The sequence below is a fragment of the Ceratosolen solmsi genome, unplaced genomic scaffold (assembly GCF_000503995.2).
Source record: "Ceratosolen solmsi marchali unplaced genomic scaffold, CerSol_1.0 scaffold47, whole genome shotgun sequence".
NCBI lineage: Eukaryota > Metazoa > Arthropoda > Insecta > Hymenoptera > Agaonidae > Ceratosolen > Ceratosolen solmsi.
Genome location: NW_011948419.1, coordinates 10,483,638 through 10,496,776, shown reverse-complemented (window position 1 = coordinate 10,496,776; position 13,139 = coordinate 10,483,638). Strand labels below are relative to the sequence as shown.

Here is a 13,139-nt window from a genome sequence, read left to right as displayed (position 1 = left end):
TAACACTTTCTTATTTATAGTTTTATTTATAGCAAATGTGATTTTTTGAATGTGATCATTTTAGTGAGATGATGAGCACACATAAAAGACAAATTAAAACTTTATAATAAATCATTTTCTAAAACGTTATAACCTGTTTTTTTTCTTCGGACTATTATTATTCGGATAATTTATTTAAGTAATAGTTTTTATCGCGATGAAATGAGTTTTGGATAAAAATCCAAAAGAAATTTTACAAAATAAAGATCTAAAGAAAAATTAAATACTCTAAAAGATTAATAAATAATACTACAACAAATTATGTCAGCTGTACAGATAATATAAGTATAGTATAATTACGAGACATCGTTGAATACTAAATACCTCATCCCTATGTATAACTGAAAGTGTAGGTGAACTTTATTTCTATAATCATAAATTGCAATGATAATAAATCACTAGTTCCAGGATAATTCAGTGTCCACAGTTCTAAGAACATATTCATAAGGAAATATTAAATTTTGCTGTTATAAAGTTTGTACAATTCAATATAGCCAAGAAGCTGATATATTGTGAAAAAGAACAATGCAAAAATGTTCAATGGCTTAAATATCAAGAGTTTGAACATTGGAAATAATCAAGCTTGATGAATGATGGTTAAGCTATGCTTTAGTATTTATAGACAATATGGAAGTTGTTTATAATTTAGCGTCATAACCGAACAAATACTAGAAAGAGGTATTTGGCATCTTAGATTACTTTCTTGTCAAGACATAAAAATACAGTGCTTTCAGTAGTGTCAGGACCATCACAATTAATTAGCCTTAAAAGTTGGGACAGCATTTTGAAAATATACAGCTATTTAATATATGTGCCTTGAAAGTTAATTGTTAACCGACTGTTGAATAATCATCTATGTCTCTTGAATACTAACAGATATATATATATATCTGCATCTGAAATGATTTGATATTATGTGTATGACCTTTGAAGAATAAGGAGAAAATATGAAATATATAAATAATAATACAGATTTATAATTAAAGAAACATTGTTCTAAACTTTTATTGATCATTGGAAAAAGTATTTCAATTAAAATATATTACTTTATGTAACTATGTACAGTGATACATATGGTATACAGTCATTAACAGCCATTCAACCAAGGAGAAACAAATAAAATCAGACTAACGTAAAACTGTGGTACTTTTTTTTATTTATCGACTTCTCTATTTACCTATATAGTTTAGTCACAGATAGTAATTAAACAAAAATATTAAATTTTGAAATAGGATATTTATTTATGTTGTACTTCAAATTTAAAATATCACAAAAAACTTATAAAATTTAATTTATGTTTCTTAGCTTTAATTTATGTCAAAAATAAAATACTCATTGCCATAAAACAGCAGCCTACCGCTACATATGGGCTTTTCCTTTCACCAACTCTAGCACATTTCCAAAGTACTCCTAATAATCTGAAATATATAAGTGACACATTTTATTAAATCACATGTATAAATTATTTATTATATATTATTATATCTTATAAAATACTTTTTTCTAGTCTTAATAAATACTAATTTAAAACATACGATAGTTCATATTAATTTTCTTATAATTTAATTGATATATTAAAATATTTCATTTGAAAATTTCTGATTATACTATGCATGTATTTATATATATAATAAAATCTAAACTAATTTATACATATATATACAAAATTGTATAAAAATCAATGGAAATTATTACAAATGTTTTATTTGATTGTAACATATTTGATAAAAATTTGACTTACCCATTTTTATTTTTATCCACTAGACTTGGGAATATCAATCTAGTGTATGTACAAGTGCATACTGATAACAATATTATTGTCAATAAGCTCTGGAAATTAAATAAGGCAAACTGCCAAGAAATTCATTAATAAATTAATTAAATTGAATAAATTATTGAATTTAATAATTAAAAAAAATAGTTAATATATTTTAATATTAGTTACATGTAATAAAAGTACTTTTTTAATTCTAAAATCATTAAAACATCAATAAGTATTTGACAAAATAAATAATTACATTTTTTTATATATGACATTATATATTATAAAGTAAATGAAATTTCTAGATTAATGTGCTTTCATTTGAAATCCAATTTCCGCTAATGTCCACTATAGAATTTATGCAGTAAGGTAAATTGAATGAACTTTATTAAAGAAATACATAAAGAAATGTAATATAAATAAACATTTGTATCTGTTACTTATTTTATTCCTATTCTATGATAACATTTACTAACATGCATTTATTTTTCTCATTATGATCATCTATTTTAACAAAAAGTTATTTTATTCTTTTAGTATATCTTCCTTTTTTTTACTTTTTTTATTTTATTTTTATTGTCAATTGATATATTTTCTCTACTACATAATGCTCAAATTCTTTATCCATTTTCTGCAATGTATTCAATGTTTTCTCTCAAGTATACTAATAAAAATTACTCTTTCAGATTAATCCCTTTTATAAACCTTTTGTCTTTCTTCACTTTATACTAATTTCAATTTCAAATAATAGATGATTCCAGTCTAATACTTTTCTAAATTGCTTATTCCCTTTTGCATTCTTACTTATATTTTACAACTAATTATTAGCTGTTGTATATTTTTAGTAAATATAGACCTCATATCTTTGATAAAAATCTTGCTTTGCTCCATAATTAGCTTTAGTATTTTCATAATTTATTTCATTTATAATTATATGACTTCATCTATGTTCATTCTAATTCTCAATAAGAATATAAAATTTTACTTTCTTAAGGTTTTCTGTTATTCTTATTATTCTATTATATTCTGTTATACTTAATATTTGTAGTGTATATTATTTAAATAATATTTATTCCAAATTAACTATTCTATTTTTTAATCTCTACATTTAATTCAATTTATAATTGCCATATTTTATTTAGTTTTTAGGGTAAGTTATCTTCTAATTATCTGCTTTAGGTTTTATGTTTCTATTCTTGATTACTTGCATTTATTATTCTCTGATAATCATACTTTATTCAGAATACTTTGTTCAGTATTCTATCAATACTCTTGCTATATTTAAACTAAATCGTGTAAGCATTAATATTTATTATCATATTTTCTTTCGTTTATTTATCCTAAAAGTTTTATTGACTCATGTTATTCTTTTTTGTATACAATATGGATTATTAAGTTTTTATAAATATGCATTAACTTCTTTATATACAGCAAACCACGTTCAACATTCTTTTAATGAAATCCTGCTAGTATATACGAAAATGTATGTTTGTATATATTATTAATCTGTATATCCAAATTTATAATATATTATTCAATATTTACACAGTTTGTTAAGAATATGCATTACAATTTATTTAATGACAATAAAAACTTCTATTTTTAATTCCATTAAATAATATTGATATTATTAATTGTTGATACTATTAATTATAAAACTTAAATAAGTACCTTACCAACATATATTTTTAGAAATATTCTATTCAGAATAATTTTTTCTTATAAATATAAATTTTTTTGTACTTGCTAAAATTAATTTTTGTTAAGATTTTAAGGTAAGCTATTTATAATAACTAAAATAATTTGTCTTATATTTTCTATATAATTCTACTAACTAAATTATAAAGACATTGATACCTTAAAAATTTCTATTAATAAATTTCTTTTATTTATACACAATAAAACTTCATTCTAATAAACTTAATATAATATATCTATCAATTTTAAAGAAGCATTTATGCATTTATATTGATTGCATTATTATTGTTCCACATATATTTTCATTAAATATAACAGATCTAGGATATTTAAAAATTATATAAGTCTATTTTGTATTCTGTTTATAATTTATATTTTTATTTCATTTTATTATTTTTTTGTATTTTCAATGTATAACACATTTGAAAATTAATTTAAAATGTAATCTCTATTATTTGTCATATTCATGTATTAATGTTAAAAAATTGAGTAGCATTTGTAAAGTAAAAATTTTTATATTGTGAATAAAATCAACACTTCTGCATTCTTTTACCATACATAAAATAATAGATGATACAATATTTTTCAATGCTTTTTTAAAATTAGTTTAATATACTAAAAACTATTTATTATATGATTTAATTATAATATATAATTATTTAATATCAAAAATGTAATACATTATTATTTCAACAATATTAAACAAATCTAAATATAAAATAATAATTATAAAACAACAAAAATATTACAATGTATTAAAGAACCATTGACATATATACATTTGTAATACATATACAAAATAACTCATATAAATTCAATTTAATATTTATTTACATACTATATTTCAAATATATGTTGATTCTATATATCATAAATAAAAAAATGATTTTTCCCATTATTATATAAAACATACAACTATTGCAAGTCTGTTCATTTCTAAAAAATATTTCAACAAATAACTTTAAATTTTATAACAAATATTTATTTTATAAAAAATATATTTTCAATTTTTTATTTAAAAAGGTATTAAAATCAAAATTTTCTTATATATTTTATTGATAATATAATTATGTAAAATTTCAGTCCAAGATATAACAACAAAAACAATCATTTTAGATATATAAAATATTTATGCAAATGAATGAAAATTTTTACCATATTTACTTTATATCACTATCTCAACTTGTATATTCCTTTCATAAATAGAGTGATGACAAATTCTTCAGCAATTCTTTATGTATGTCTTACGTTTCTTTATATATCAGTTAAAGGAGAATTTCACTATTATGCTTCTGAAAAATCCCTATATTATGCATTGATTTTACAATGCAACATAATATTTATTAAATGTAGAATATTTATATTGTTAAAATGTATTCATTCCTTCAAAATTAATATTTATTTATTTTTTGGGATTTAACAATTTTTTTAGGAATGTAATTTATTAATAAGAAGACTGTCCATTTGCTATTTTTAGTATGTTTAATCTATAATATATGATTGGTGGCCAATAATATTAAACCTTAATTGTAGCTATCACGAAAAAAAGTGTGAATACTCAACTCTAGATTCATGAAAAAAGCTTAATCTTATATTTTTTTTATTAACTTAATATAAACAAACAGAAATTATTAAAGATTATGATAAATTAGTTATATTAATTTCTATAATTTTTTAATGCACGTTAAAAATAATAAATAAACTAATAAATGTATTTGATCAAGTTTTTTTTTAAATAACATTTCTTATTTTGAAAATTAAAAAACAAATAATCATCGACTGAATTTTGACTAAATAATTGGAAACAATAAATAATTGATTTAGATGAAATATTCGTCAAAATATAGATATAACTGATTATTCTATACGTTATATTAAAAGCTAATTAAATTATTAATATATTTTTTATCGTATATTCTTTACAGTTATTTGAAATACCGCGCACCTAGATATTTTTACACATGAAACACATGTTTGTGCTCACGCTGTAATATGCTGCAAAATTATTTTGCGCAGAATCAAAAGAATAGTTCTGTCACTACAAACATTTTAATACATGATAAAAATTAATGGTAATATTTAAAAAGGTGGAAAAATAAAAGCAACGTACTTGTTTGAAATCAATATGGATTGTGAAACGAATTTAAACAGTTTGGATTATTCAGATAAGAAATCTGTAAAATTCATTAATTTGAATAAAAGTTGTTTTAATTTTCGTAACATCAAAGTAGAAGATATCAATCCAAAATGGGGGACAAAGGAATTTTTTAAGAAACCGACATCAATAACTTTAAAACAAAACGGTTTAAATAAATAATTAAATTATAATGCTCATAAAATTATTATTACATAAATTACCTTTATAATATCATTTATAAATAAAATTTCATATAAAAGAACCAATTTTTAATGAAATCATTAAATAAAATGAATAAATACTTAATCATTCATATTATTTAATGACTATTAAGTATTAAATAATAATCAATTCTTAATTGTTACTTAATATAAATTAATATTAATAATTCTTCTTTTAAAATTAATGTTTATATATAAACTTAATATTTAATAGAATACATAATGTAATGAATAATAAATGTATTTGATCAAGTTTTTTTTTAATTATTTATCAATAATTTTAGATGAACCTGTTTACTAATGGTTATATATGTATTTTATTTATTTAATAAATTACAAATATCCTTACAAAAGGAAATGAATAATCAAATTGTATTTAACGTTTTTATTAATCTTTACTCTATGGTTTGTATAAATATGAAATAATATTTGTATACATACCGCCAAAACAAATGTATATTAAATTATATCATCATATTGTCTTATCAACAAAATTTTTATTTTTTAAATATTTTTTTATGTTTAAAATATCCTTTTAATCTTAATTTATTTATAGATAGCTTGTTTATATATTTTTTTTAATATTTTTTTAAAGTATCTTTTAGGGAGTTTTTACAAACAGAACTTACTCGTGGATATCAACTTCATTATGACGAAGCACAGTTTTCAGCACGACGAGAAAAAATTTATTCATTTATGAAAATTCCTACCGAAGTTGAGAAATTTATGACATACGGTTTTTTTCAAGTAAGGTTTTGTTGCTTATATTTTTTTTTGGTTATAAGTTAATTTATATATAATTTATATTTTGTATTTTTAGTGTGCAGACTCATTTTTGTTTATCTACACATTTTTACCATTGAGATTTATAATTGCTTTGTGGGCTATTATAATAAGACCTTTAAAAAATTATTTAGGGTAAGTACTTAGCCGAAACAGTATAAACTCATTAAATAATTTTTAGCTATTGATCTAAAATATATTTTTTAAATTAATTTATTTAAATTTTATTTCATTTATATAAATATTTTTTTTATACATATATACAATAAATATAAAAAATTTAAGATATAATTATTATTATTTTTATTCAAAGAAACATTAAATATAAATTTTTAAAAATGAAGTCTTAAACTTGGTTGAAATAAGAAATTAAACAAGCCATAACTAGTCATTAATGTAATTGAAGTTTATAAATTACAAATTGAGAAGATTTAAATAATATTATTTATCTTATGATTGAATATTACTTTTTACACTTAGACTTTAGAAATTTGGAAAAGTAGAATAACAATGCATTAGGTTATATTTCATCAAATGTAGTAGTATATACAAATTTGTAAAAATAATAGATGAACAAAAAAAAAACAAAATTTTTTAGTTACTACTAAGTAAATGTAGGTAAAAATTGTATATATACAAGTAGCTATTTACTAAATCGAATAAAGAGAATATTTGTTATATTTCTTAAAAGTTACTGATGTGTATTTGTTACAGTATCTATGCAGCATATAAACATTAGATAGTAAAGCCTAAATAATCGAAAAAAATGATTGAGAGATCATGTGTCTTAGCAATCCATATCGGTTTGCAAAACTTTTACCTAGAAAATATTTTATTCAATTTATATATATATCATTTAAAAAAATTAACATTGATAGCATTAAGATTGCATTCATAGATAATGTACAGTTAGCAATGATATCTATCTTTCATATACTATGATCTTTTTACTCTTTATAAATATTACTTAAAGCTATTCCGAGGTACAAATTTGGAATATTACAGAATTTAAATGTTCAGAATATAAAATAAAAAAATTTTAATAATTAAATAAAAAGTAAATATTTGAAAATATACCTAACTAAATATCAAATATTGTGGGGTATGTTCCATAATGCCGTATAAAGTTTTATTAATTTTGAATGGAAATAAAATAATATTTATTTGTATAATTATAAACATAATAAACATAATCTTAATGAATAATCATAATAAATTATGGCATTCAATTTCATTAGTTTCATTTACCATTTTTAATCAATTCAAGGTTTTATGGATCATTGATTGAACATAATTCATCTTTTATAATACTATTAAACTTTCATATCTTTATCTATAAATTCTATTATTATTTTGAAATATAATTCTAAAATATGTATAGCTTAAATTTAATTATATATATGATTTTTTAACGAGTCACTCATATATCTTCCAAAGTATACGAAATTTTTTTTGACATCTTAAAATATTAATAATTCTTTATTTTTTGTAAGCATATTGCATCATATAACATATATGTTATCTTGTATTTATTTAATTTCATTTCTACTTATAGATTCATTTCTTTCTGTAATCTTATTTTAGATTCTTATAAGGGTGTACATCTCTAAGCATGGAGACATTTGCATTTATTGATACATGCAAAAAAGTTAAAACACATTAAAGAAATGATAATAGAAAAATACCTATGAATCAGCATCCAATGTAACTCATAAAATATCTGTAAACTTGATATCTAAATTTTATATACATTTTTATACATTCACATGCATCCTTTTATTCATAATCCATTCCTAAATATTTTATACGAGTATGTAATCAGTTACAAAGAGGCTCATTAGACTAATTATCAATAATAAAAAATTTTAAATCATTAAAGTATTGCTTTTTATTTAATTATTTCAGAAACAGTGATTATAGAAGAAAAAATGATGGATTATTAAGACCTGCTGAAATATGTGATCTGTTAAAAGGGGTAATAGTTTTAGGTTGTTTTGTAATGACGTGGAAAGTTGATACTTCAATGATGTATCACTTAGTTAAAAGTCAATCAGTTATAAAACTCTACATATTTTATAATATGCTAGAAGTTGGAGATCGTCTTTTTAGTGCTTTTGGTCAAGACACAATAGATGCATTGTTTTGGACTGCAACAGAACCAAGATCTAAAAACCACACAGTTCATTCTCAACATCTTGGAACTTTACCTCACCTATTGTTTGCTTTGACATATGTCTGTATCCTTTTTTCTACTATAAAAGTATCTCAAATACTATAACAAATTCTTATAATCTTTACTTTGCTCTATTCTAACTGAATAGTCTCAGAGGTTTGGTCTATTATATTCTAATGAAAGGATATTATACTCAATATTAAAGGATATTATACTATACAAGGATATGATACTCAAATGGAAAAATTAATGTATATTCCTATTGTTTAAAATCTATTTTTATTTTAATTAGGGTTTTTGTGGATTAAATAAATTCATACATATGTTTATTTAATAATGTTTACAGTCATAGTGTTGATTTTATCAAACATTCAGTTCTTATCAACCAGCATATCATCTTGAATAAAAATATTTATGAACAATTCTACTAAGTTCGACAGCCTATTCTTAATTTATTAAACAGTTATAGTATTGATGAATCCAAATGGTGATAAAATTGTTCTACGATTATTTTTAAAGTTGAGGTAATAATTTTATTAAACAAAATCAAACTAGCACACAGTTTTAAAGAAAGTCTTTTCATATTATGGTTCACTAACTTATATTTATGGATTAGATAAATTCTATGCTAAGAACTCGATTTAACTTCAAAACCATATTTAATACCAAATTTATAAATTTATAATCATAAGTTGGCTTGTATAAGGATGGTTCATAGTCAACTAAATTTGTTCTAGAAACTAAAAAATGTGTTTATATACTGTTACTTTTTCCCTCTTAATCATATTAATCATATGAACAAAAAACTCAGTTTTATTGCATGGTAATTGAATCAATGAAATTCTTTTAATCGATAAAGTTACTATAAATGTTACATTTCTTATGCGTACTAAGATTAGTACCAATAGTAGCCAAATATAACTTCGCCTAATCATTAATAAACATTTTAGGGAATTGTGAACATATATATTATTACACTTGTTCTATTAACGAAAATTGTACAATATTTTTAAAAGTTTGTATAAAATTTAGATAAAATAGTATCAATTGTTTTTATTACATAGTTATATGTATACTTTAAATATTTTACTAAACGAACATTGTGTTCAACATGTTGTTACAACAGTTAAATATACTTAATTATATTATTCTTTTATCAATCACGTAGTATTACACAGCATTTTAGTACTTTTTCAAGCAACTACTTTAAATGTTGCTATTAATAGTAGTAATAAGGCTCTTTTAACTATAATGATGTCTAATAATGTAAGTATTAAAAGTAATAATTAGAAAAAAATTATTAAAATTGAAATTCTAACTTCAATATATTGTACTTTCAGTTTGTTGAGTTAAAGGGTTCTGTATTCAAAAAATTTGATAAAAATAATTTATTTCAATTATCATGTAGTGATATAAGGGAACGTTTTCATTTAAGTATGTTGCTTCTTGCTGTTAGTTTACAAACCATGAAAGAATATGCTTGGCGTGGTGATCGTCTTGCAGTTCTTCTTCCAGATTGTGTATTACTTTTATTTGCTGAGGTCCTTGTTGACTGGGTATAAAAATGATATTTTATATTTACCAATTAATATAACTTACACGAGTAATCAAATTTATTCATACATTATTTTCAGGTAAAACATGCATTCATTACACGTTTTAATGAATTAAGATCAACCGTTTATAGAGAATATACCATTAGCCTAGCTTATGATATGGCGCAAACAAGACAAGAAACAGCTTTTTCAGATCCTTCGGATTTAGTAGCCAGACGTATGGGTTTTATTCCACTTCCACTAGGAGTAGCTATAGCTCGTGTTCTCTGTTCGACGTTAACTTCGTCATCAAAACCAGCCAATATTTTGCTTTTATTTTTAGCATATTTCATTCTCATATCATTAAGAATATTAATAAATTTAATGATATTAGGACATGCATGTGATCTTATAAATACACATGCTTATTCAAATAAATTTATTAAAAAAAATAATATTGACCAAAAAATGGACTGTTTTTATACTGATACACAAAATATTTCTACTATTAATCAAAATATTGCTACAGCAATATATTCCAATAGTTCTGTAAATCTAAACAATATCTGTTTAAATGATGCATTATTAAAATTAGAGAAAACTGAAAATAATAATAGGACTACAAATTCAGAAATAATATATTTACAGCAATCAGATAATTTTTCAGTACGTTTTACAAATGTTATTAGAGCAGGGAGTGAACCTATATTACGGCAATAATCAACCCTTATTAGTGCAGTATATTATATATAAACTATTGATCATTACATTAAACCAACTAAATATTGTATACAACATGAATTCAATTAAAAAATCGTACACTAAATTTAGAATAAAATTACAAAATTTCTACAGTGACTTTGTATTTCAGATTTTCATTTTTACAGTCTAAGAAATTTCAATCAGCACTTATTTTAAAGAATATTATATACCAAAGCAAAAAAAAAGTAATTATGAAATATTTAAAATAAATTTTTATTTTATTTGGATATAATTTGTATTTAAAATAAACATGATTTTAATGCAAAAACACAAAGGTTATAACATAATTATGTGGTGACAACAAAAATCATGCTACATGGAAAAGCAAATTCTTATTTTTATAACAATGCTAAGGTGGATTAGAAGCCTTTTTTACATACTTCATAATATCTAAAAAAATAAGTAAGCTAAGTAAATGCTAATATGAAGTATTAATTACCTACATTATAATAAACAATGATATAAAAATATTGTAATGTTTCAAAAACACTTTATAAATGAACAAAAATAATAAGGTAGAGCAAAGTATTTTCATAATTACATTTTAAATTACAAACTTCAAAAAATTTGATAATTTCTTTAATTAAAAAATATTGAAAATTTTTTTCTTTAAAATAAAAATATATTTGGTAAATGATTGAAGTGCAAGTTTATCGTGTAGTGTAATTTGCTTCATACTTTATTTTTTTATAAGTTGAAAATTTTATTTATCAATATTTTAAAATATTTACGTTGCCCAACCCAAATTGAAACGTTATTAATGCAAATTTATTTTTACTTTTGGAAACCCTTTTATTTGTTTCGTTTATTAATTCTAAATTCATTTTTTAACCTAATCCATATTAAAATACGTGTCTTCAAATATATCCCACTAAAATAAATGTTATACAAATTCAAATTTGAACCTAACCTTACCGCATATTTGTCTAATATAAATATATCCTTTCTCTTGTATGTTTGGCGTTCTATTTAGCTGATATCTTAAACAAATTGGTAATGTAAATAGCGTAACCTTAAGCAAATTAAGAAAAAAATTTCAAATGTAAAATATAATCATAAGATTTTCGATCAATACATATATTAATTTCTTATTAGTCGTCCTTTAGTTTAAGTAATGAATTATATATAGGAAATATGTTCAATTACATTTGCCACTATACTAATAATTATACTAAATAAATAAGAATACTTTTCTTCGTTGTCATATAAAAATGGGTAGAAAATTTAAATAGTAGAAATGATGTTCGGGATTGGAGCAACTTCGAAGAAATTTTAAATAGGGAAAAGTATATGCTCGCGGACGTTTAGTTTGTAAACATTGATTCTGCGAATTCTTGTATTATAGTCTATTATTTTCTAGTGCCACAATATTTCCGCATAGCAAGGTCGATAAAAATTCTCTAACCTTCCAATTATCCTTCTGGACTTCTCGAATTTCCGGAGCTCCGTTTCTGACGTCATCAAGAGTTTCGGCCTATCAACAAGTCCAAGCATTGCTGCTAGCATTGTAAGATGCCACTCGAATATTTAAGAGCAGCTCGCCACGCACCGGGGCTCACTGTATTTTTATCAATCATTCACTCATCAGTTATTGCTCACAGTAATTTTTCTCAATCAATTACGAATGCTAATTGTAATTCAATAGTGAATTTAACTAGAAGCGGACCACCTACACACTCATCACAGAATTAGGTAAAATTTGAATTTCTGTGAATTTAATTAAAGGAAAACCATATATTGAAGGCGCAAGAGTACTAGCCTCATACGACTCTGATAAATATTTATTGAATCGCCAAGGTCCCGCGAATGGCTGTAGGTATAAGATAAAACACCGGCTATAAGGGCAGATTTGGAGCGTTACCATTACGTTGCATTACTCGAAAAAGTACCAGAGATTTACACCCACTTCTGCAGGTAGTACATGCCATCGACACGTGAAATATACCGAAAGCATCTCACAGATTCCTAGCGCTAACTAAGCATTATATGCATATGCAATCTGACTATACGCTGTATGTTAATATTAAAT

The 13,139-nt window shown here is 22.5% G+C and overlaps 2 protein-coding genes across 3 annotated transcripts; one reads left to right on the top strand and one right to left on the bottom strand.

The window, feature by feature from the left end:
• Window positions 1–1,309: 1,309 nt before the first annotated feature.
• ksh (transmembrane protein 167A-like protein ksh) lies at window positions 1,310–4,859 on the bottom strand. The gene is made up of 3 exons (XM_011497738.1): window positions 4,655–4,859; window positions 1,781–1,890; window positions 1,310–1,457 (listed from the first exon to the last, which is right to left on the bottom strand). Exons 1-3 carry the CDS (start codon window positions 4,655–4,657, stop codon window positions 1,352–1,354), a joined length of 219 nt encoding a protein of 72 aa, XP_011496040.1. The 5' UTR covers window positions 4,658–4,859; the 3' UTR covers window positions 1,310–1,351.
• Window positions 4,860–5,558: 699 nt separating this feature from the next.
• On the top strand, window positions 5,559–11,150 carry LOC105360741 (protein TAPT1 homolog). Of its 2 annotated transcripts, none has more exons than XM_011497736.1 (7): window positions 5,559–5,802; window positions 6,453–6,604; window positions 6,678–6,775; window positions 8,546–8,877; window positions 9,982–10,079; window positions 10,154–10,369; window positions 10,448–11,150. In XM_011497736.1, the coding sequence occupies exons 1-7, from the start codon at window positions 5,625–5,627 to the stop codon at window positions 11,066–11,068; spliced, it is 1,695 nt and encodes a 564-aa protein (XP_011496038.1). In that variant the 5' UTR covers window positions 5,559–5,624; the 3' UTR covers window positions 11,069–11,150. The 2 variants fall into 2 exon arrangements, with proteins under 2 accessions (XP_011496038.1, XP_011496039.1); XM_011497737.1 differs by having other exon boundaries at window positions 5,581–5,675.
• The last annotated feature ends 1,989 nt before the right edge of the window (window positions 11,151–13,139 follow it).